This window comes from Argentina anserina, chromosome 6, assembly GCF_933775445.1.
Source record: "Argentina anserina chromosome 6, drPotAnse1.1, whole genome shotgun sequence".
NCBI lineage: Eukaryota > Viridiplantae > Streptophyta > Magnoliopsida > Rosales > Rosaceae > Argentina > Argentina anserina.
Window position 1 is genome coordinate 12,613,676 of NC_065877.1, and position 24,831 is coordinate 12,638,506.

General features: G+C 36.5%; 3 protein-coding genes across 6 annotated transcripts; 1 reads left to right on the plus strand and 2 right to left on the minus strand.

Annotated features, from left to right (window-relative positions):
- Window positions 1-654: 654 nt before the first annotated feature.
- On the minus strand, window positions 655-7,472 carry LOC126800654 (DExH-box ATP-dependent RNA helicase DExH1). 2 transcript variants are annotated; one of them, XM_050528050.1, is made up of 16 exons: window positions 7,153-7,472; window positions 6,922-7,067; window positions 6,717-6,816; window positions 6,376-6,615; window positions 6,179-6,274; window positions 5,171-5,446; window positions 4,161-4,364; window positions 3,927-4,082; window positions 3,630-3,722; window positions 3,312-3,526; window positions 2,838-2,997; window positions 2,417-2,690; window positions 2,150-2,342; window positions 1,876-2,062; window positions 1,074-1,442; window positions 655-985 (listed from the first exon to the last, which is right to left on the minus strand). In XM_050528050.1, exons 1-16 carry the CDS (start codon window positions 7,438-7,440, stop codon window positions 857-859), a joined length of 3,126 nt encoding a protein of 1,041 aa, XP_050384007.1. In that variant the 5' UTR covers window positions 7,441-7,472; the 3' UTR covers window positions 655-856. The 2 variants fall into 2 exon arrangements, with proteins under 2 accessions (XP_050384007.1, XP_050384008.1); XM_050528051.1 differs by lacking the exon at window positions 7,153-7,472 and having other exon boundaries at window positions 6,717-6,820; window positions 6,922-7,061.
- A 245-nt stretch (window positions 7,473-7,717) lies between these two features.
- LOC126796907 (LOB domain-containing protein 24-like) lies at window positions 7,718-8,558 on the minus strand. Its single transcript, XM_050523619.1, has 2 exons — window positions 8,406-8,558; window positions 7,718-8,020 (listed from the first exon to the last, which is right to left on the minus strand). Exons 1-2 carry the CDS (start codon window positions 8,556-8,558, stop codon window positions 7,718-7,720), a joined length of 456 nt encoding a protein of 151 aa, XP_050379576.1.
- Window positions 8,559-10,566: 2,008 nt separating this feature from the next.
- LOC126800653 (uncharacterized) lies at window positions 10,567-24,525 on the plus strand. Of its 3 annotated transcripts, none has more exons than XM_050528048.1 (28): window positions 10,567-10,788; window positions 10,918-11,012; window positions 11,547-11,646; window positions 11,946-12,050; window positions 12,209-12,371; window positions 14,507-14,624; window positions 14,756-14,818; window positions 14,941-15,021; window positions 15,140-15,231; window positions 15,320-15,470; window positions 15,818-15,904; window positions 16,829-16,948; window positions 17,022-17,150; window positions 17,273-17,370; window positions 17,464-17,587; window positions 17,943-18,047; window positions 18,202-18,340; window positions 19,151-19,261; window positions 19,353-19,413; window positions 20,043-20,115; window positions 20,976-21,158; window positions 21,258-21,368; window positions 21,741-21,899; window positions 21,998-22,156; window positions 22,395-22,628; window positions 23,079-23,252; window positions 23,570-23,682; window positions 23,808-24,525. In XM_050528048.1, the coding sequence occupies exons 1-28, from the start codon at window positions 10,626-10,628 to the stop codon at window positions 24,340-24,342; spliced, it is 3,846 nt and encodes a 1,281-aa protein (XP_050384005.1). In that variant the 5' UTR covers window positions 10,567-10,625; the 3' UTR covers window positions 24,343-24,525. The 3 variants fall into 3 exon arrangements, with proteins under 3 accessions (XP_050384005.1, XP_050384004.1, XP_050384006.1); XM_050528047.1 differs by having other exon boundaries at window positions 10,568-10,788; window positions 17,940-18,047; XM_050528049.1 differs by lacking the exons at window positions 10,567-10,788; window positions 10,918-11,012 and having other exon boundaries at window positions 11,628-11,646; window positions 11,946-12,055; window positions 17,940-18,047.
- The last annotated feature ends 306 nt before the right edge of the window (window positions 24,526-24,831 follow it).

Below are 24,831 nucleotides of genomic sequence, written 5' to 3' on the forward strand. Positions count from 1 at the left end.
CCGCCTAGGCGGCGTTTAGGCGCTCAACGGAGGGTTGCCGTTGCGTTTTTACGCAATTCGGTCGTTCATGGCGGTTGGATGCTTAGGCGGCCACCTAGGCGGTGTTAGACGGTTTTTGACCTTTAATATTTTTTTAAATCTCATTTGTTTTGATTTGGGGATTTAGCTTATAATATTTAGTTATTTACTTTTTGTTCTAAATTTCTAATATTATGGTATTAACTTTAGACTTTAAATTATTATGAGTTGAGACTATTTTAATTTTTGAACATTAATATTGAGCATTTTTTTACTCATTATATATTTTAATTATATAAATAGTATTAAATATATGTATAAAAATAAATAAAATATTTAATAATTCGAAAACCGTCTAGGCGCCGTCTATACACCCGCCTAGTTGTCTAGGCACTAGACAGTTGGTGACCGCCCGGCCACCGCCTAACGTTTTTTCGAACCTTAGGTGCGACTAATATTAGTTAAAGAATAAAATCATGAGACTAGTGTAGTGACTGTAGTCCCTTTGAATGAATTGCAACAATAAAAAGCTCTGGTCTCATTTAAAACATGGATTGTCCAGTTTTTAAATACTAATGCATTCAAACATGATTGAACAAAAAGCCAGTAAAGGGAGCCAAAAGAACATGATAGTGCTACTGTTTTCCAGAAAATTATGCAGCTGAACTGTGTTCAAAAACATACAAGTAATTCGGTAAGTTAACATGTTACTATCCTATCCATAACCTTCTATATTATTACATGATCCAGTAAGTGCCAAAACTGTTTGAACTTCCTTTCCTATAGAAAAATGGTTGGATAACAGAATCGTGCTGACTGAACACAAGGAACTAAGAATTTAGCGTTCAATTGGGCTATGCAATAGCTCAACCACAGCAGATACCACTCTCTTTCCCTCACTAGACACATCCAATGCTGGGTTGTCAATCTTCCTGTTTAGAAGCTTGTCAAGTTCACGGCGCAATCTCTGCGAGAACCAATAATGAAAAACGAAACAATTCAGGACATGTGTACAGAAACAATAAAATTTAGCAAAATATCCCAAGAAACGTTACCCGAATCAACTCCAAAACACTCTTTGATGCAGAGAAATGAAGGTAACCTCCGAGCATCTCAATGCCCTCCCCAGTTTTGGTTGGGATGAGATTACCACCAAATAAAAGCAGAGAATAATCTGATATATTTGTAGAGTCTCTGATGTAAATGCTGGCTGTCTTCACTTTTTCACTATAAACCATGTAAGGCAGAGGGAATAAATGAATCCCAGCATTGACTGATCCAGGATGGATATCAACTTTACCAACTTCTTTAGTGTAGAACGCTGTTCGCTTTCCTCTTCTTTTACACTGCACAACATTTGGATAAAGCCCAGCACAGAGAATTGCAGACACCATCTCCAAGTCATGGCTGTATTCATTGTAAGCCTGCACACACATGCTAAGGTCATATTACAAAAGCGGACTCTTTCTATAGACATATGCCACTAGACCAAATAACTTGGAAGAACAAAAAAAGGAAAGAAAACTAAGTGCAGAATCAATAAAATCATGCAATGGGGACCCTAAAAGATGATCAACCAAAATAATACTTGATTGTACTGTTGGTAAGACATCAAAAAATTTGTTACTTGTCTTGCAAGTTACAGGGAGGAGAAGATACAAATAGTAAGGAAGGGAAGAACAGGCCTACTGAGTTCATAACTTGAAACAAATGGTTTCCAGCTTTTATATAAACTCCTGAATAATTTTGTTTTTGTTACTTCTCTCTAACTAATGGTCTTATGTTATCTTCTATCCCCACACACACACACACACACACAAAGGATGCCAAATGAGCCCTTAAAGTTCAGAGGCTTACACTAGCACCCTTAGATTTGTCGATAAAGCCAATGGTTGATAACAGATCTACAAACTGGAGCCTCATATCCTCCATCATCTGCAAGGTGACTGGTGATAAAAAGTTATCCCAACAGAATGATTTTCCTGATCCGTTACGTTTTGCATCTTTCCATCCTTCAAAAGCTTTGACAACTGCTATGTGATCACTGCATAAATGAAAAATTTCAAGATTAGCCATAAAACCAAGGTCAAACTTCTGAATTCCAGCAATGATGTTCATCAAATGAGCTTACCTGAAAGAATCACCAGCAAAGGATCTTTTTGCAGCATCAGCTTCCTCTTTCCTATCTATTGGTAGGATAAATGGGTCTCGATGAGCAAGGGCAGCAGCAATTGTTAAGGCAGGATTGAGGCATTGAAAGATAGAACCCATTAGAAGCATCTTTCCGATGTTTGGATCCAATGGAAGTGTGCAGAGATGGCGGCCTAATAGAACAAGATTTTTCAATCAACTATGGCAGTGATATAGTGGATAGGTATTTGCATAAATTAAGACATACCAAGAGGAGTAAGCTCCTCCATATCATCTAAAGCTCCAATAGTCTTGAGAAGTTCGATGGCATTATGAACTGCAAGAGAATCTGGTGGTTGAAGTGCTTTTGCCAAAAATGATTCAACAGCTCCAAGCTGCAAACTTTTTATGTGGAGGCATAGCTCTTGCAAAGGTGTCCGAAGAATTTCAGGTAACTGATATTGGAGCATTGCATCATGAATCATTTTTGGATATAGTCTGTAACAAACACCAGGTTGGACACGGCCTGCACGCCCTCGTCTCTGAAATCATCTCACCAAAGTCAGAAACTGTCTCCTCTTAGCAAAAAAGATTTAGTACATGTTAAAGAAACAAAAACAGATCCAGCTACACAGGTCTCAAGAAGAACAGATAAAGCAACTGATTTGATGCTACTGCTCCTATTTTACCTGATGTGCTGAAGCCTTTGAAATCCATGACGGCAAAAGACAAGCCAACTTGTTTAAGGCATCATAACTGGTTTCCTTTGCCTTTCCACAGTCTATGACATATACAACATCATCTATGGTAATGCTGCTCTCTGCAATGTTTGTCGCTAGCACTATTTTTCTACAAACATGGATAAAGAAATTTAAAATTTAAAAGGGCTGCTGAAATAGAGAAAATGTAGGGATACTGCCAATGAACAATTACACTATGGAGTGTGCAAGATAGTATAGTGATTCCACTAATGTTAGCACAGACAAATAGAACTGAACCGCAAAATCTCCGCTTGGTTTACTACTACTATACAATAACCAATCAAAATACCATATGGCCCAAGAGATAATCATAAGAAAACTGATCTATAGAAATTAGAAGGTAAGATAAAATGATGGTCCTAAATGCCTGAATGAAATTGTCCGAGACAACAATATGCTTGCCTTTTGTTAGGGGGAGGACGATCAAATATTTCTCGTTGATTGACCGTAGGCATTGATCCATGCAGGGGAAGAACCATGAACTTCTCAGAATCTCCAAGGAATCTATTTCCCTTAATTTTGTCAAGTAACTTTGATATATCATCCCAGCCCGTAAGGAACACGAGAACTGCTCCCTCTCTCTCATAGCGACATATATGTTCCACAGTTGCCTCTACCTACAAATGATAAGGTAAGTAAAACACATCAATTAGAAGATATAAGACAAAGAATCTTCAAGGAAGTCACGCATTTTGGACAGTCTAATAGCAAGTGGCTTACCAGACCCAAATCAAGCTGTAAACCAGACCAAGCTTCTAGAGACTTTCTTGTACATGTGCTATAAGTTTTGTAGCGAAGATCAATATCAACATCCTGCAAAACCCCACAGATTTACCCATAAATACTTAAAGAAACAATGTAGGAACTGCTGGAAGTTATAGGTCGGAAACAAAGGATCTACACTAAGTTATCAAAGCATTTTGTGCACCAAGATTGGTACAATAGCTTCATAATGTTATATAGATGATTTAAAATTGATTTGGTAAGAAGTTCAGAATAGTAGGAAGGTAAGGTTGCCTCAAATAGTTCTGTTAATGGATCCTTCTTAGAGTCTTGCTGTCTCTTTCTCCTGGAATTTCCTCTCTCCATCTTGTCGGACTCTGACTTGATTTTGTATTGAGTTTTCTCCAAAATATCTTCTAGAAATAGCTCTGCTACTGGAAACGTTAATCCCTGCAATTTCAAAAGCATATGTAAGCTTAGAAAGAACATGAGAATAAGTCATGTAACAAGAGTATAACAGGATTATACCGGTATATGTATTGTTGGGGCATTTCCAAAGTACTTGGAAAACAAATCAGCATTAATGGTTGCACTCATTAAAATAAGTCGTAGATCTGGACGTCGAGGAAGAAGGTCACGCAAAATTATTAGCAGAAAGTCTTCGTTCATGCCTCTTTCATGGATTTCATCAACCAATAAATGGCTCACACCAGTTAACTGTGGGTCTTGAACCTGCACAAGTTCACATCAAACAAACAACATTGTCAGGGATAGTGTGTACATGTACCAATAAGATTCCTGATATATCACTATTATGATGAAGTATTTATGTAACCAGTACCAAAGACTTGGTACCTTGGAATTCTATTGATACTTTTTAAGACTGTACAAATTGATTTTCACAATCAAGATTACATTTTTATCATCACTTTTCAAATAAATACACATGTGGTACTAATTTGAGATACATGAACATACAAGCATGTTCTTATGAAGAAAAATTAATTAAAAAAATGATTTAAAATGACTTAATGACATTTCTAACCAAAATAAGCTGATACAAAATATATATATAATAAAAAGTAGGTTAAGTATTTCTTTCCACACGAAATAGTAGGTTAAGTAGTTTGCGTCTTCAAAACAGATATCCACAAAAGGGTACGAGATAGAGATTTAGCTTAAATCTCCAAAGAGAAAACATTGCGAGTTATTCCTCTAACAATTATAATATAACACTAATATATGTATATCCAGAATAGTTCACAAAGTAAAATTTTGTTTGGGTATCACATGAAAGATTATGATCTCCTAAAGTAAGGTACACACTAGGATAATCACTTGTTTATACAGTGGAGATTGAAACAATTAACTGAAAGAGTCAACAGTCAAAACCAATGTAAATCACATAAATTGAGCCAAACTACGCATTAATCACATGTCCAGTAATTCAAGAGCAACATATTGATGTGTGCCAGGCATCTGGGTGGAAAAATAAGGATACTACGTACTAGAAATATAATTAAAAATAATAATATTACCAACTGACGAAGTAATACTCCAGTGGTGCAAAATAACAATCTAGTTTGAGCAGAGCGCTTTGATTCCAGTCGGATCTGATAACCAACAGTTTCACCAAGATTCTCTCCCCTTTCAGAGGATATACGAGCAGCAACAGACACAGCAGATATCCGACGAGGTTGAGTGCATATAATATTGCAGTCAGCACCATGCAGACGTGAGATCTCATCTTCTAGAATAAACTGAGGAAGTTGTGTTGTTTTGCCACAACCCGTCTCACCTGAGACTACCAACACCTATTGTATAAAGACAAAGATATATTATTTAGTTCAGCAATTAAGAGACTCTCTGATTTACTAAGGGTTTCTCACATTTTAAATTTTACAGAATTACCTGGTTTTCTGGAATCAACTAGCCAAGTATCACAAGCCTATCAAGATGCTAGACCACATTACTGTACCCCTATTATTCTATAATGAAACACATGAACCTCTAAGTTGACACTGTCAACCTATCCAATCACAAATTTATCATTCCATTTCAACCTTCTTCCTTTTTAAAACACCTATAATGTGTATTTTTAAGGAGAAAAGGAATGCCTAAACTGTGTTTAAAATATACAAATATATACATGTATAAGTTACATATGCAGAGATAACTGGTTCATTACCATAAAAATCCTCAGTTGTACTATATTCATTTGTAAAACTGAAAACACAACGGGACATTCATTGATCATTTGCAATATAATACATTAAAAAATTTCTATCTCAAACTTACATTCAATTATAATGTAATCGGTGATGATCAATCACCACATCAACAGAAACTCGTGAAATGTCCCATTAGTTTTTTTTTTTTTTGCATTGTGAAAATAACACATTTGTGTGTATCAATGCCAATAATGCATTAATGCACAAAGTTTCTCGCATACGAATAAATACTAAATTTATCAACTCCTAAACTGGTACAGGTTCCACAGTTTCCCATATAGAGACAGGCAAAATTAGATTATAAAAATATCACACCTGATTTTCAGAAACAGCTCTCAAGAACTCAGACTTCACATTGCATGCTGGAAGCTTTTCTCGGAACATCAGCATTTCTTTCAGACTATTACTTAACTGCATAGATATGACCAAAAGAAAGAAAAAAAATCAATTACTTCACATTTAAGCAGCAACATATGGTGTCAAACTTCAGAATTTATATATGATATATGTACCTTTATTTTTTCTTGTGACTCCTTGAGTTGAAGGCTAAGTTTCTCTTTCTCCATACCAGTATCAGGCTCCAACCTGGAGCAAGGCCTGGTTGCATTTTCATTAACAGGTGTTTGTTTGATTCCCTGGCCAGAACCAGACGCGGCCAAAGCCACATTGCCAGAAGCTTGTTTGCTTCCCTGCCCCTGCGAGCTCTGCAAAAGACTTCCGACTCTCTCTGCAGTCTCTGTAGACATCCGAATCTGCACGAAAACCAAAAATGTCAAATACTTGAGTACAAACTCAAAATAACAGTACGAGAGAAAACAAAAACAAAAACAAAAAAAGAACAAAAAGATGCTACCTCTTTTTGTGTGGAACCATGAACATCATCAAGGTCGGCGCGGTAATCCGGCAACGGCACCTTGCTGACCACAATAGCCTTCCCCTTATTATAAGCATGGCTTCCTTTGCACAAAGCACACATAAAACACACAGAAACAAATTACATTAAATTCCCCGACCAACCACAAATGCACATTGTTCAAATTCTCCGTTGCGAAACTTACAAGTGAAGCCCTAGCTCATAAGCCATATCATACAGGGTTTGCTGATCATGCCGACTAAAACTACGCCGGATTATCATCTCCTGCTCAGCTCCGCCTTTAAACTGCTCCATCTTCCCCCAGTACTCATTCGAATCAAGAACCTCCATCTGCTTCCGTATCAACCACATATTCAGACTCAAACTCTCTCGACCTTTATCAACCAAATCAAAAGAGACGAGTATTAGCGATTACCTCGGCGGCTTGTTGCCGCAGTCGCTCCGCTCGCCAGACCGGGTCCCACCAGCGCTGTTCGCCGCCTCGTCCTCCACGGCCTCCGCCGCCGCGACCACCACCACGACGGCCTCCGCCGCCGCGGGAGTTGGGGCCGGCACCCCTGCGGCCGCCGCGGAAGTTAGGGCGGCTGGACATGGCGAGAGTGGAGAAGGGGGAGCGGAAAGTGAGGAGAGGTGGAGCGGCGAAGAAGTGAGTGGGGAGGAAGCGGTGGGTGGTTGTGCGGAGAGTGGAGAGTAAATAACACATGGACTGCGCAAACTAGTAGTGGGTTCGCGGGAGTCACGGTTAACAGTGGTCTGGTCTCACTCCGACTTTTTTGGCACATAAATGTTTGTTTGGCCTTCCACTAAGCTTAGGAGGGGATTTTCAACTCGTTCGTTCGTGCCGTTTCATGTTCCACCATTCTAAGTAAATTCTTACTTGCAAGTTTGGGGACAATTATATCCTTATTTATTGAATTAAAGGTTTGAAACTATATATGTTTCTTCTTATGACATATAATTAAGAATAAAAAAACTTATTATTACTTCAAGGAACTTTGGAAGGAAAAACTAAATCCAGTCTGCCCAACATTGCTTTGCTCCTGCAAAAGACTTAGGTTGTCTTCAACTTCATCAAGAATCTGCATAGCTTGAGCTTGTTGTCCAATATCAGAGTGGAGGACAATGTCAGCTCGTGTCTTAGCCAATTCACTTTCAACTTCGTTAATTTGTTCAATTAATCGGGAAATGACCCCAACACATCCGTATACCGGATCTCCAACTCTGTATTCAGCCTCATAATACAAAGTGTCTGCAGCTTGAGCCCGAAGATCAGCTGGGAGTTGCTGATTAATTGTGAACAAATTTTTAAAAATTAGTCATAAAACAAGATATACAATCAATTAACATATAAAATCAGAATATATATATATATATATATATATGTTTTGTTTAAAACAGTGAGGAGCTGGACTATTCAAACTCGAAAGTTCGATGAAGCGATGGAGTATACGCTAGTTACCACTAAATAAGTTAATTGACTACAATTTGTAGTAATTAAAACACCATTGTTGAAATATTATTGATTCTTGTCCTGAATCATATATGCTTTAGTTTTTGGATCTTCTCCTTCTTTAGGCTGTTTGAAGTTTAATTAGAAATCACTGAAAATAGAAATAGTTTAGGATATACCGTATAAGCTGAGTGATACTTAATATGTATATATGTTACCTGGAGCATTCTTGCAACATTGCTGGCACCATAGATTCTATGAACAGAAGCAAATCTTTGAGGATTATTTGGTGGAAAATATGGAGCGAATGTGCAATCTGAAGGGCATCTCCTTCTCAAAAATCTACAAGCTGCACAACGACCATAAACCATAGCTCCAAAATCTAGAGGAGGATAAATCAAAATCTCAAGTAACCCACGAAAGAATTCATCAATTTTGATCTTTGGAAGAAAAGAAATCTTACAAAGATTTTCTGTAGATTGTGTCTAAATTTTTCAAGATTACAAGTATATGTACTGTGGTATGTGTTAACTCTTAGAAAGGTTTTAATCCCAACGGCTAATTTTTTCCAAATTGAAGGAAAATGAGGTTAATTTTCTTAACATGGCAGTAGCAGACGTATAATCAGGGTAATTTAATATGTTCTTCAACTTTAACAAAAATGTCACTAGGATAGTATGGAAGGCTGTGTGTTAGCTCTTAATTAGTCCAACGGCTACTAAAGAATGTTTGGAAGTTTTTTTTAGCATGGTAATAAGACTTATAATTAGCTAATTTGACTGCATGCATCACAAAAGGTTTCCCTAATATTTTTAAATTTGGTGCTGGATCCCTTATTTAACATACATTTTCATTTTCATTAGCCGGAAAGTCACTCTATAGTTAGGGAGATTAATTACTTAAACTAAGATTTTTTTTTTGCTTTAATTATACAGGGGTTTTATTTGCACCTCTAAAAGTGTTATATGTACCTCCATTACTAACTACATCTCCCTAGCACTTTATAACACCTTTAAATTCTAAAATGTACCTCTTTTTACTTACCAAAATACCCTCACTCTCCAATTGAATCGGAATGAATATATAACCAAATTAGAGTCGAAGGATTAGATGAGGGTGTGTGGGTGGGATGAACTAATTATTAAGCTTTGAATTTGAAATCTGGGTTTTTTTTGTTCCTTTAGTAGAGCCACGAATTTGTGTTGGGAATTAGACGGAATGGGCATCCCACTATACCCCCTCATTCAATTATTACTTTTTCTGGTGTATATATGCTTGTTTCTTTAGTTTGGTCATTTGTTATTGAAAGTCTTTCCCACCACCAGATCTTAGCCTCAGTAGAAGAAGACAAGAAACCATAGTTCTAAAATTCAGTATTTGGGTTGGAAATTTCAGTAATTGACCCTAAAATCCAATTGAGCGAGAGAAAGAGAATATGTGGTAAAGAATTGGGTGCAGAATCTTGACATAAGTTTTAGTTGGTCAGAGCCTTTAGATATGCTTCATTTAAATATATATAACGGCTGAAAATTGTCGTCTTTATTAGTGTTTTCATTTGAGTTAAAAAAGTCAAATAAAATTAGAAAAATGGCAGAGCTACACATGTCATTTTTGGAAGCGCAAATAGAACCCATATACAAAGAGAACAAACAAAAATAAACACTAACGATCATAGATATTCAAAATATCCGACTAGACTTTGACCTAGTTAAGGAATGACACTGGCGAAAGTGCCACAACCAACGAGAGTTGCATCCACCTTAGCTTGTTTGCTTGAACTTGACTCATGAGGCTTACAAATTGGGTAGGCTACGTCCTTACGTGACTAGCAATATTAACAACTATGATTAAATACTTGTGACACCCTATATTCTAGGTGTAAAAATAGTTTTGTCATTCTACTTTCAAATTTAATCTGTATATCCTTTAACTCTTATTTGTTAACAGTTTTGTCCTTTTACTTTCAAATTAAACTTGTATATCTTTTAACTCTTATATTTTAACAGTTTTGTCCTTCTTTTTTTAAGAGTTTAGTCAATTCCGTTAGTTGACCGTCAAAAAATTCCGTTAAGCCGTTAAAATGCCTATATACAGATTAAATTTGAAAGTATAAGGACAAAACTGTTTTTACACCTAACCTAGTTAGTCTAATCATCGAGTCATCGGACTACAAAAGAATTTCTAACGACGGGCTTTACACCGACAAATACAGACCGAACAAGCCCAAAAACCGACCCGAAATAGCCAGGCTCATTGACGACAGTCCATACAACAAAAACCAAGTCGCATCTCTTCTCAAAAATCCTTCCCATTCTGGCTCTCTGTTTTCCATCGACGCCTGGGATCTGAAACCCCCCGGAGTCACCGAGTCGCATTCAGCCCGAGCTCGCCCTCGTCCCACCTAGGCGCATTGTATTGCTCAATCGAAGAAGACGACCATGGCGGATCCGGCGAATACGCCACTCGGCAAAATGCTAATGGAGGAGATCACTCCGGTGGTGATGGTGCTCCGGACGCCTCTGGTCGAGGAAGCTTGCCAGAAGAACGGCCTCTCCTTCGTTCAAATGCTCAGGCCTTTCTGCGTCTTCAACAACTTCGACGGTGAGAGCCAAAAGCCTCTTCTCTCACTCTTTTCACTGATTGATGTATTTGAAAATATCACACGTTAGGGTTTCTGAGAGTGAATCAGAGTGAGATTTGAGCCATGTATTCGTCTGTTTTTGATCACAGTGCCTGTTCGGACGGCGAGTGATCAACCTTACCGGCTTCAGAAGTTCAGATTACGCTTGTTTTATGACTCTGACGTCCGCCAACCCGATTTGGAGGTAAAATTTTGGTTCATGTGAAAGATATTGGATCCTTGGAGTTCCGAATTTTCGATGAAAACCTTCATTTCAGTTTGGATTATAGACTGATAGCTTTGTGGCTTAGTCTTAGAGCTTGTGCAGTAGCACCAGATTATTAGTAACTTCACTCGGTTTCTTTGGTTATCAGTGTACTAGTGGATAGTAGGTTGCTCTCGTTAACATTATGATTTCAAAAGAACAAAGAGTTTAAAAGAAAACATTGTCAATTTGGTGCGGAGAGCTTCAGTGGTTAAAAAATATAAGCTTTTCATTGAAAAAACTCAGATATATAACTTTGTAGATGTTCTATTTCCCTCGTAAGTTGGTAGAAGCTACCATGTTGCTGTGACATAAAGTTGGAGGGAAGTATGTTGTGGAGATTTAGGAGGGTTTTGGTTTTTGAAAATAAGCTGCATTGTGTATGTGTTGTTTTATGGTTTATGGTTCAGGTTAATTTAGTCTGAATTCTGCATATGTTGGAGCATGAGATGTATTGTTTTAACTTTGAAATAGGTATCAAAAGAACGGATAAAGCAAGTAATAACTCAGGCTGGGGAGAAGAATCTTTCAGAGTTGTGCTCGGAATTGCCTCAAATTAATAATTCTCTTTCCAGTAAGTACCTTCCTCCCTCATGTTGATTCATGGTACAGTTTCTTACTAGAAATATTGTGTGAGTGAGGATATCCCCTTTGAGATTCTTTATGTCAGTCCATATAGTAGTTCCATTCTGCTTTCAAGGGAGTCATATTGTATGTAAACTATGTATTATTCTTGTTTCTAGATACGTAGTGCGTGATTCTATATTTATAAACTATCTTATGCATCTGTAGTTCATTGTATATACTTGGAACTGGGATCTCTTGTTTTGTCAGATGGGCAGTTTGAGAGGGATACATGGCTTCTTTTTGCAGGACCAGAACCTGAAGCTCTGCCATCATGGTTTCAGTTTTTCAACAAAGAGCTTGTACATACAGTTTCTTTTTCTGACCACGAAGCTTTTGATCATCCTGTGGCATGTAAGGTGTTGAAACTTGTGAAATACCGATCTTTTGCGATTAATTACAGCATGTGCTCGACACTTATAAACTCTAATTCACGCTATTAATCATGGTTCATAAAATAATTATATTTGAGTTATATTCTATTGTGAGTTTGTTTCTGTTTTGCCTTTTAGGTCTTATTGTGGTTTCTTCGAAGGATGATCAACCCATCAACAGATTTGTGGACCTCTATAATTCGAACAAGTTGCCCTCCCTGCTGAACAATGGAGCTATGGACCCAAAGATTTTAAAGCATTATTTACTGGTGCATGATAATCAAGACGACTCTTCAGAGAAGTACATATATTTTCTGGTTTCTTAATGATATTAGAATTGTTATCTAAGCTGCATGTTTTTAAATTGCTATATTTGCTGGTCAGAACCTAGCATGAATTAGTTGATGTCTGCATAATTTCAAAAAGTTTAGTAAATACATTGAGGAGGCTAGTAACTAGGTGTAATTATAAATCAATGAGGTATCTTTTCTTCATAAGAGATGAACATGATAATCTAGATAATATTTTTTAATTTCTAGAAAATTAAATTATAACTTTTGTTGAAGTTAAAAAAAAAAAAAACTCGTTCAGTTTTATGGTCACCACCAGTTCTTACAAGATACCTGTCTTGGGGTTAGTTCCACGGTCAACCTGACTTGTATTTCTTTGGAAGACACTCTGGGTTGTAAAACTCATCAAGTATTTGAATGGGAGCTGGAAAGAGAACTTGTGGCCATTCGGACTCCGTATTACTGTTGATGTATTGGTGGTGGAGATAGCAAAAAGGTGCAACCTGCTTGAAGTGCTAGAAATGGAAGGAGTAGGTTGTACGAGCTGGTGTGACTTTGGATAATTTATACACAAGAAAGAAGTGTAAAGGAGATAGCATCAGTTTTGGGATGGAGAGGGGAGGTGGCCATTTAAGTATATAGCTTTGCTACTTGGTGGTAACTGGTACCCAAGGCTGTTGAGTTTTTTGGATTCAATGGTGGAAACGGTAGAGAGGACTAGAAGGTTGGAACAAAGCTTGCTTATAGTATGGAGGAAGAGTAACTGTACTTATTCAATTCAAGTAATTCGCTAGTCTGTCAGTCTCTATGTTTCAATTGTTTTTTCACCTGGCTGAAAGAATTGAGAAAATGATTAGAGAATTTTTGGGAAGGGGTATGAGGAGGAAAGATGGTTAACTTATTCAACTGGGAAATGCAACTGGAAGAAAGAAGACGTTGCACGCATGACTTGGGATGGGGATGTGAATCTTCTAGAAAAGGATAATTTAGACAAGTTTTGTGTGATATGTTGTCATTAGATATGAATAGGGGTTGCGAGTAAATTGCAGAAAAATTTTGTATTTTGATTTGGGGTTTGAGTTTTTTTCTTTTTTTTGAATGAAGCCCCAGAAAATCAGAATATCAAGTGGCAATGCATCATCGTATTTTTGCTTGATGAAAATATATGGTGGGTAACGAGGAATGGATGAGGTTGGGATGGAGAAAACCAAATTATATAATTGTTAGATCAGTCATTTTCCATATAGCTAGGGTGTGTAATAATTTCTGTACTCTTCATGAGAGTTCAGATATTAGGTTAAGTGGGACCTCTAATAACATGGAAGCTGGGAGCTTAATATCTTACCAGTGCTGGTTTCATCTAGACCAGACAAAAGGAAGTGGATGCTGGAATCAATAGGCGAAGTCTTTGTAAATTATTCGCATTTAATGGTCGATCCCTCCTTGTTTGAATATTTCTGCAATATGGAACGGGTGTTGCCTTGGAGTCTCCCTATGGGGAAGCCAAATGCATTAGTAATGGTTTGTGTTTCATGGTTTAGAGCAGAAGATATGTTTCTGTTTCCATAACTGGTTGAAATATGTTAAGCACTTATGCTGGTTCTGAAGCTGTGAACCATTAGATTGTACAATGTCAGGCTACATTAACTCTACAGAAAATGGTAATTTTAGGGAGTCTAATTTCAGGTGGGATGATCGTATAGATAAGTGGTAAAGGCTGTGACCTTATAAGTGAAGATTACAAGTTCTATAATAGGAGGAGGAAAGGGATCAGTGCTCTGGTCTGATGTGGCGTAATAGCTGTATTTTGGGTAATTTGGATAGTTAGTAATAAAGAGTAATTTGTTTTTCTGGGAAATGATTTGCTTACAGGCTGGCATGGGCATTGGTTTCCTCAGTATTCAGACATCGTTCATCGAAAATGCACTTCTTTATAGTTGCAATGCTTACATGGTCTAGTTATGTTACTTTTTGCTGTAGGTTTGCAGGACACTGTATTGAGTTGAGTCGAGATCTTTCACTCTGTTCTTATTTGTTTTTGTGTGTTCGTTCTTGATACACATATTCTAGGGGGTTTAGGAATTCTAAATAAGGCAACCACGACAACCATGGAAAATTGACTGGTTCATCTTATTTACTTTTGCAGGGCAAGTAAAGTATTAATTCAAATGAGGAGCACTTTTGGCTCTGATTGTCAATTACTATGCATCAATTCTTCTCAAGATGGTATAGTTGAACATCAAAATAATCCCTGGGTGATTCATGTAAGTTAGTCAAACTCATGTTGTTACATGCATTTTACTGATTTCCAGATTAACGTCTATTGTCAGAAGTATGTCTAAACTTATTAGATTAAGTTACCCTAATGTTAGATTTTTGTGTGTTTAAATGACAGAGTTCTCAAGATTTACCTAGTCAACCTCTTCGTTGCTTCCTTACCGTTGATGATTTTAATGAGGTAAACTGCTTTCATAAATCATTAGCTAATGTTCTTATAATCCTATGTAGGGTTGATGATTCAAATTTTTTGCTTACATCAGAATTTGACCATGATCTCCAATTTGTACAAACTGGGAACAGATAAAAGATCTCATGCAAGATTTTTCGTCTAAGCACATTATTCCATACATGGAGCAAAAGATACGTGTGCTGAATCAGCAGGTATTTTCAATAACATATTTTGTAGTTAGGGAACCATTTTACATTTCAGTCTATAATTTGTTTCACATCTCTTCTACAGACATATTTGATTCTAATGTCATATTCTTTCCTTCTCCAGGTAGCTGCAACAAGAAAGGGTTTCCGGAACCAAATAAAAAATTTGTGGTGGAGAAAGAAAGACGACGTTGTTGATTCACCCAGTGGCCCGACGTATGTCGTGCAAAATATTTTATTTTTTGTCGTCACCAAGTGTTTAGTCTCCGTTCTTCTAATATGACTTTTTAATTTTCTATTCTAGGTATACCTTTACCTCCATTGAATCTCAGATTAGAGTTTTGGGTGATTACGCCTTCATGCTACGTGATTATGAACTTGCATTGTCGAACTATCGCCTACTATCGACAGATTACAAGCTTGATAAAGCCTGGAAACGCTATGCTGGCGCACAGGTGGGGGTTTAATGTCTTCAGGATTGTTTTCCAACAGATAATAAATTCTAAACTGATCATGTACCATATTTAAATGACATGATGGGCACTTTCATGTGGCAATGAAACTTTGTCTAACATCCTGTGGGATCACTTGCTTATCTATATCAAATTTTATATTGTCTCTAGCATCTAAATGTCACATCAACTGGACATAGCATGGTTTAAGTGACGTAGAAGACAATGTGGCCCCTTTCGTTTATCCTTTCCAAAAATTTGCGATTTATTCATGTTTGTTTTCATAGATCTGCTTTTAATTTCCTTATTTGATTACTGTAAAAGGGTTAACAATTGTATTTCTCGTGCAGGAAATGATGGGGCTTGCATATTTCATGTTGGACCAGTCAAGAAAGGAGGCAGAGAGTTGCATGGATACTGCATTTACTTCCTATTTAGTATGTATACATTCAATTTCCATTTTTTTTGTTTTTATTTTTTTGCTTTCCTTTTCTTTTCTAAAAAGGACTACTCATTCTGCGAAAAAAACACCTACCACATGTGTGAATAAGACCTAAATTTACTCAGGACTCTTATCTTTTAACACCTCGCTACTGTTGGTTACAAAAGAACACCGTCTTTAGAAACTATAAGGATCTGCACAATCACATGTCATCCAAATATAAAATAAGCATATTGTATTTCAAGTCAAACATATTTAGTGGCATTAGTGCTATATAGACAAACAAAAAATCTTAATACCACTTGCAGAGGTTAGATTATCTTACCAGTAACGATCCAACAACCTTGTTGTGGACGGCCGGAACTAGGATTAGACGTGTGTGTGTGGGTGGGGGTCCAAATATAAGTGGTAAATAACGATATCAATAATACATTAATCTACTAGGAAAGATAATTTCAACAACATAAGACAAATAAGAAAATCATAACTAATTATTCACTGAATTAATATTGCATAAGCTTATTTTTTAGCTTAAGACATGATTATGCGTGAATATAGTTGATGAATGCATGTAGAGTTTGAAAAGCTGGTGGCGGTCTGAACCCCCCAAGATCTAGACGTAGGTCCACCACTGGTTGTGGATAAACCAACCAACCCAAGGGAGTGTTCCCGTCCTAGTTGAACAGTGTCTTAATCTGGACAGCAATTAAACACATCTACCTGAAGTTCATCTCTCTTATATGTTGCATATAACCTATTTTAAACAGCTGCGAAGCTTCTTATCAATTCCATCTTTGCTGTCTACAACTTTCCTAGTTGTTGTTCTATTTTATTTTTCAGAATTATGTGGTTAAATAATACAAAACATGCAGCTTTCTCTCCTCTTTGTTTTTTTTAATGTTCAATTGTATTCTTGCAGAAATATGCATTATCTAGTCAGCAGAATGCAACACGATGTGGTCTTTGGTGGGTAGAGATGTTGAAGGCAAGATATCAATACAGAGATGCTGCCACCGTTTACTTTCGTGTCGGTGCTGAGGTAATGATCATTCTTTCAATATGTTACATAAGGACAATTCTCTTTCTTGCTGCTGACAAATTTTTTTTCTCAGGAGCCTCTACATTCCGCTGTGATGCTTGAGCAAGCATCCTATTGTTATTTATTGTCCAAACCACCTATGCTACATAAATATGGGTTTCATCTTGTTCTTTCTGGTGATCGTTACAAGAAATGTGATCAGGTAGCTATATCATAAGATCATAATAGAAAAGCATATTCTAAAGATCATGAGTAATTAACAAGTTAGTTTGTTAATTGCTGCAATTTCTGATTTTTCCCTTTGTTGCCCTATATACTCTCCAGATCAAACATGCAATTCGCACATACAGAAGTGCCATGTCTGTTTATAAAGGAACTACGTGGAGCCATATCAAAGACCATATCCATTTCCATCTCGGACAGTAAGTTAACTTGGACCTGGGTCTAGCTTGTGATCCCTTGTATACCTTGTTGGATAAATTATACCGAATTTTCTTCATACCATTCTGTGTCAGGTGGTACGCTCTTCTAGGGTTATATGATTTGGCTGTATCACATATGTTGGAGGTTCTAGCCTGTGGGCATCAATCCAAAACAATGCAGGAGTTATTCCTGAGGGACTTCCTTGAAATTGTTCAGGTAGGGGAGGGAAAATGGCTGTGTTTGTTATTTATCCATCTATTGTTATCAATATAAAATGTGGGTTGTGTTATCTCTCTCAGAGAATTTGTCTGGTTTGGCATGACTTTTTAACTGTGTGTTTGTGTACTTTTTGGAGAAAAATACATATATGTCCTTTGCTATTCCAACCTTGTGTCCTTGTAGAAAGTTCAAAATAACACTTGAGTCTGAAAAGTTAAATATGATCCTGCTAGAAATAGGAAAAGCTCTTGGCTAGACAAACTGGTGGATAATTTCTCTAACTAATAGTGAATGTTGTGAAACCCTACTTATCACTCTCACTGATTGTTACTTTCTGTATATCCTACAGAAAACTGGGAAAACATTTGAGGTTTCAAACCTGCAGTTGCCTGAAATCAACATTCCATCTCTTAGGGTCTTTTTTGAAGATCATCGAACGTATGCTTCACCTGCAGCTGTAAGTTGTAGTACCTTTCCTAGAAATGTTTTAATTAATGGTCTCTCTCTTTCTCTGTATCTCCTTTCGTATTTTTATTTTTTTGGTTTCTTTCTTGTTATTTTTATTAATCTCAGTTGATGGTCGTGGCTTGTGTTGTATTTAAACATTCCAGGCTTCTGTTAAAGAGAGAATATGGCTCTCTTTAGAGGAGGAAATGGTTCCATCTTCATCAACTGCCAGAACTAATTGGTTGGAGTTGCACTCAAAGCTTATCCCAATGTACAAAGAATCAAATGTTTGTGTTGCAGGAGGTATGATGTGATTGTGTATTGCACTAAAAAAGTTGCATGGTCATTGGCAGTGTTCTAAATATCGGATATATCGACCGATATATCGGCGATATATCGGTGATATTCAGAAAACGATACGATATCGCCCATATTGGTCAACGGTCAAATATCGGTCAAACTTTGATTTTTTTTCCTTCAATTTTTTTAATATTTCTTTCCTCTCTTTTTTTGGAGAAGTTATTTTATTTTTCATTTTTCATATATATTTTTAATTTTTATATATATTTTAAATATATGTGATGAATTTCAAGCCTAATTTGTATTATTATGTGCCGTTCGTGTACTTTAATTGTCACAAAATCAAGTATTTATTTTCTTTAGTTTACTTAGTACCGTTTTTTTAGTTGATTTGGTACATATTGAAGTATAATTTTATAAATTTTATTGAAAATAAGCAAATCCGATGAAACCGATATATATCGATATATTCCCGATATATCCCCGATATATCTCCGATATATCGTTTTACCCCCAACCGATACAATACCGATAAGCGATATTTAGACCATTGGTCATTGGTCATCATATGTCAGAATTTCACGAAAAACCTTCTAGGATTGAATATCAAAAGAACATGAGATTGTTATCAAGATTTATTTTCCCAGTCCTAAATTTCAATTTAGAAGTAGGTGGTAACAGATACTGCAACATTCACTTGTTATATATGCTTGACTAGTATCGAAGAAGATAGGGCTGGGTTTTATTTATCCAAAAAAAAAAAGTGAAGATATAGTTGGCTGAATATCTATCTTGTTCATCACCCATTTGCAGAAGCAGTCAAGATTGATATTGAGTTCAAGAATCCTCTGCAAATTCCTCTCCTTCTATCAAGTGTTTCCCTAATATGTGAGCTTTCTGCCAACTCTAATGAAGTGAAAGCGGGTAATTACTCCCCTTGCTTTTATTTTTCAAGTTGATTGTCAATAGTAAGTATTACATTTACAATATGGCTAATCAATCTGTGATGATGCAGATGCAAATAGTTCACTGGTGGGGGTTGAAAATAATGATGATTCAATGACATTAAACCACAGGTATCTACTTTATTTAAGCAATTGATTATTTTAATTGAAGGATTTGAAGGTATTGGTGAGGTATCTGTTAGGCAACTCAACCCATAGCTGTAGGCATTCTTTGAGTCTTTTGAGTTAGTGAATATCCCAATTCTAATATTAAATAGTTTTGTTTGATTTTTATGGAAAATGAAATGAATAGACTACCTCCACTTATTGATTGTTTGAGAAAACTAAAGGCACAGAACCAAATGGCTCCTTCTGAAGCATGAATGTATTGATTTTGATCAGCACGAATGCACGATAGACAACTAAAGTTATAGAATGATATTAAGTTGGTGTATTTTTGATTGAGCCGTAGACTAATTACATATGATTTTATTGTGGGAAGTTTGAGTGTCAAAGGCTTCTAGATTCTAGCTATATGCCAATATGCCTTGCATTTTGCTTCTTACGATTTTTTTTTTCTATCGATGGTTATGCTTTGTCTTGTGGGTGAGGATACGTCTCATTTAACTAATGAACATGAATTTGTTGTTGTAAAACATGACAACATTATTGCCGCAAATTCAGTTTCTTCTTTCTTTTTTAAAGGATCATTAGGTCATGTTTGTAGTAGCTAAAATGAATATATGTTTTGAGCGGTGCAGGGATGCAAATTCTGAGACATTGTTTTCTTTGTCTGATGTGGACGTTTCATTGAGAGGAGGTGAAACAACTCTGGTGAGTATTTTGTTTGATTGGTGGAAGTAAATAAATGGCTTTTTGTCTTGCATGTAATTTCCTTATGACGACTGTCGTGAAATGTGAATTTCAAATATATAGAATCATGTACTGAAGTGATGTTCTCTTCTGCAGTTAGGATATTCCCTGCTGATAATAACCCTAATTGCCATCTAAATATTTCTGAATAGATATATTTCTCCTTTGTCAAAAGGATGTCAGTACTGCTGATGATAACTGCAATTGAGATATTCACAAAGATACCATAAAATGACATAAAAGTTAGTGAACAAATTATGCTGACACTTACTCCAGAGGTCAACTGGAAATTATCACGACTTAATTAGAAAAGAGGTGTTAATTAGATATTCTCTGTTGTGGTAAAAATTGAATAATTTCAAGGAATTCATTGTAAGTTCAAATAAGCTGTTGTTATATTTCATTTCATTAAGCCAGTGTGATCCACAATAGTGGCTAGTGTGAATGTAATGGCAGTTATTGGTAAGATCTATACTGCAATTTAACATATGTTCGCATGTATATTTCTTAAGCAGATAGATAATGGAGGTTAAAAGTAATTAGCTGATCATAAACATGACTTGTATAAATGGTATTTCATTCTGTTTCGGATGTTACGATATACTAGTGTTAATTCTTGTATGTCTACTTCCTGTGTGCATTGGTTCCACTATATTTTACATATGGAAAGAACTAACATCTCTTATGAGTTACACTGTTTACATCAATACGACAATACCCTAACAGTCTTAGTTTTCATGTTCTCATATTCTACTGATGCATAATGCTCCAACCTCATTTTACCTTTTGGGTTTCTCATTTTCTATTTTTGGTACTTCCAGGTGCAACTAACAGTTATTCCCAGAGTAGAAGGTGTTTTACAAATTACTGGCGTAAAGTGGAAATTATCAGATTTTATTGTCGGTTTCCATAAATTTGACACTAGTCCGGTGAAGATAACCGGAAAACGGAGACAGAAGGCTAAGCGTCCTGAAAGAATAAATTTAAAGTTTGCAGTGGTTAAGGTGAATTTCCCCCCTCTTTTTCTATCTTCATATTTTGCCACATAGACCATGTCAGGGAAAAATTTTCTTTTCTGTTAATTGTGTTCTTTCCAATATCAGAGTTTGCCCAAGCTTGAAGGTGTCATTCATTCACTACCTAAAAGGGCATATACAGGAGATATACGACAGTTTGTGTTAGAGTTGAAGAACCAATCAGAATTTGCTGTCAAGGTATGAGCTTTTGCACTCAATCATCTTACAGTACTTTTGTAAATGAAGATTGTGCTCATCTTGAACTTTGTGACATCGGAATCTTAACGCCCTTATTGGCATGGTGATATCATTGCATGAAGCCATGAGCTATTGATGTAAACGCTTTTCTATCCAGCTCTTGGGTAGCATAGCCGAGTTTGTCTATATGTCATCTCAGGGGCTGTATCTGAATGCATGTCTGTGCATCAGTGTAATTATATGAACTGATGCAGTTTATAGTCAAGCTCAGCTATATGTCATGTCAAAAGGGGCTAACTTTGTGTCTGAATTGTCTGTGTATTGGTGTGTGATTATATGAACTTCTGAACTGATGCAGTTTTTCTTATACAGAATTTGAAAATGAAGATTAGTCATCCCAGATTTCTAAATGTTGGGAAACAGGAAAGTTTGAACTCAGAGTTTCCTGCTTGCTTGGAAAAGAAAACATCTCCGCATTCTGATACACGTTTGGACCCCAACGTGTCTCATTCTCTGTTTCTATTTCCAGAGGTCAGTATCCAATTTCTTCCCAGGTGTTTGAGGAATTATTCCAAAAATTGTAACCGGTACGTTTCTGATGTTTTATCTCATCTGTCTCTTTTCTCTAGGATACCACTATTCAGGGGGAAAAACCGTTGCTGTGGCCTCTTTGGTTTCGGGCAGCTCTACCTGGGGACATTTCTTTGGACATATCTATATATTATGAGATGGGGGATATGTCGAGCAGCATTAAATATCGCACATTACGCATGCATTACAATTTGCAGGTGAGCATATTATAACTGTGAGAATTTCTTGATGTAATTAATTCTTTAAAACTTGATAATGTTTTATGTTTATTATTGATGTTGATGTCTGAGTTTATATGGTGACCCTTGTGTCATTTATTATTATTATTATTATTATTATTATTATTATTATTATTATTATTATTATGTTTATGTTTATGTTTATGTTTATGTAAGTAAAACCTGATCAGTGAGCTACTTATATTCATTGACATAGGTATGGCCATCATTGGATTTGTCATTCCAAATCAGCCCTTGTCCATCAAGATTGCGGGAATTCCTTGTTCGTATGGATGTTGTTAACAAGACCAGCTCAGAGAGTTTCCAAGTTCACCAGTTATCATCTGTTGGTCAGAAATGGGAGGTCTCATTACTTCAACCTGTTGATGCCATTTTTCCTTCACAATCTTTAATGGCCCATCAAGCATTATCATGCTTCTTCATGCTTAAGGTTAGTACAGCAGCACTGGGACTCCCTGTTTATATATTGAACACCTTTCTATATTGCCTTTATCTATCGTTTTAATGTTTTACATTACTACCTCCATATATTAACATCATGCTGTATATAAAATGGTTAAGGTCTCATGGCCGTTTTCTAGTATTAGTTATGTATATAATACATATCCCTTTCTATTTATTTATCCTTGGTTGTTTTAAGGATTTATGCAATACTTTTTGGATCCTGCTGCACAATTATCGAAGATAGGGGCTTTACACTATTTTTGTTTAAAATCTCCCTGTTAAATGTTTAAGCCTAAGAATCTCTTTGGTTGCTTGACATTTTGCATTACTGTCCACCAGGCTGTGATAAATGGATTGCTGGTATATTAACATTTACTTGTGAACTTTCTTGACTTGTCATGTCTTTGGTTGTAAACTGCTATCGTTTTGTATTCAGAATCGAAGCGAGCCATCAACTTTTGAAGATGAAACGTCCTCTTTTTCCTCGCTTCTGGGAACTGATGTGAGATTGGGTGCTGAGGACAGCTCTGGACCACTTTTCGATATAGCGAGCTCACCACTGATGGATTTCCACCATTGTGAAAGACTGCAGCAGGAAATTTCACATAAGGTTGGTTCTTTTGTTGCTATATTGTTTCTGTTATTTGTATTCTTCATTATTCCTCATTGCATTTGGTTGTTGACTTCTGAATCTCCACATCCTAATTGGTAGCCTGGTTTGAATATCGGTGATGGTAATGAATGGACCCAATATTCTTTGAGCATTGTTTTGTTATTGTTAGATGGTTGTAAAAAGGGCAGAGGTGCCAGATAATAATTGGTCTTGTCACTTACTGTTCATGGATTTTTTTGATGAATCAGCTTATCCTTGTGCGTATTGTTGTTCCTTCTCAGCAATTTAATCATATGGTATCTTCTCTTGGTCAGGGAGATGAGAATACAGTTGACTTCATATTGATCTCTCGACCACTGAAGAGTGATACATACCCTGTGGTTTCTGATCCACCACAGCTTTTTTCTCATCATGCATGTCACTGCAGGCAAGTAGCAACAGATTGATTAAGAATCTGAAATACATCTTGTTTTTTTTGTCTATTTTAACATTCTGATTTTGCTTTAAATGTGTTTGGTTACACTAACACTTGTATGGTGTTTATTTTTACAGTACCGAGAGCACAAGTCCCATATCATGGCTAGTGGATGGTCCTCGAACCTTATATCACAACTTCACAGCTTCTTTTTGTGAAGTAAATTTTCACATGACTATATACAACTCATCAGATGGCATTGCTTCTGTAAGCATAAAAACCTATGACTCCAGCAATAGTGATCCTTTGAGTGATTCAACTTCAGTTCAGTCTGCCACATCTTCTAGCAACCAAGATGGATGGCATGATCTCTCGCTAGTTAATGAAATAAAAGTGACTTCTGATGTCCTTGGCATTCGGACTGGGAAGTCATCATCAGTGGAGAGTATTTCTCCATTTATTTGGTCCGGGTCAAGCTCTACTAAAGTCGAACTGGAGCCTAAGTCAAGAACTGAGGTTCCCCTTCAAGTTTGTTTGTTCTCTCCTGGGACATATGATCTCTCAAGTTATGTTTTGCACTGGAACCTTTTACTTCCTAACGGTGATAGTCGGCAGTCTACCGGGGCATGTCAGGGATATCCCTATTATCTTACTGTGCTCCAGTCTGCCTGAAGTTTTCTTTCCTTTTTTACTCCCCTCTCAAATTATAGGCACTGTCGATGTACCATAATTTTGTAACATTGGCCTGTGTAATCATTATATTTGCCATGTAAGGCATATAGTAGTTACAGGTAGTTAGCAGAGTCAATGAAATTGTTCTTGTTCAATGATCAATAATCATAGAAATGAATACTATTCGTTCTTCGCCATTTTATACACGAATGCTGCATTCTGAATAGAAATACATACTTACGTGCCGCCATATGCTTTTTCTTACCGTCTCAAGCTCATGTGATTCAACTCTGAAGACAACTCATTACTGGCCGACTGGTACCTTGTTTGTCTGGTAAAAACTAATAATTAGAACACGAAAATCTTTCACTGATTTTTGCATAATTACATTCCATATGGCACCCTCAAAACCGGAGATGAAGCCAAAAACGAAAGCGCAGAGAAGAAGAAGAAGAAGAAGAAGAAGAAGAAGAAGACAATATCCAAATT

Bases quoted from the DNA above. Each gene is read 5' to 3' on its own strand.
- LOC126800654 (XM_050528050.1), bottom strand. From the start codon at position 7,440: ATGTGTTATTTACTCTCCACTCTCCGCACAACCACCCACCGCTTCCTC. The intron at 4,365-5,170 runs GTAATATTATTA...GAACTTGTGCAG, and splicing joins GAGTATTACTTCGTCAGTTG to GTTCAAGACCCACAGTTAAC. The intron at 1,443-1,875 runs GTAAGCCTCTGA...ATGTGTGTGCAG, and splicing joins ACAAATCTAAGGGTGCTAGT to GCTTACAATGAATACAGCCA.
- LOC126796907 (XM_050523619.1), bottom strand. From the start codon at position 8,558: ATGGTTTATGGTCGTTGTGCAGCTTGTAGATTTTTGAGAAGGAGATGC. The intron at 8,021-8,405 runs GTAACATATATA...ACAATTAATCAG, and splicing joins ATGTTGCAAGAATGCTCCAG to CAACTCCCAGCTGATCTTCG.
- LOC126800653 (XM_050528047.1), top strand. From the start codon at position 10,626: ATGGCGGATCCGGCGAATACGCCACTCGGCAAAATGCTAATGGAGGAG. The intron at 15,022-15,139 runs GTATTTTCAATA...TTCCTTCTCCAG, and splicing joins TACGTGTGCTGAATCAGCAG to GTAGCTGCAACAAGAAAGGG. The intron at 23,683-23,807 runs GCAAGTAGCAAC...TTATTTTTACAG, and splicing joins CATCATGCATGTCACTGCAG to TACCGAGAGCACAAGTCCCA.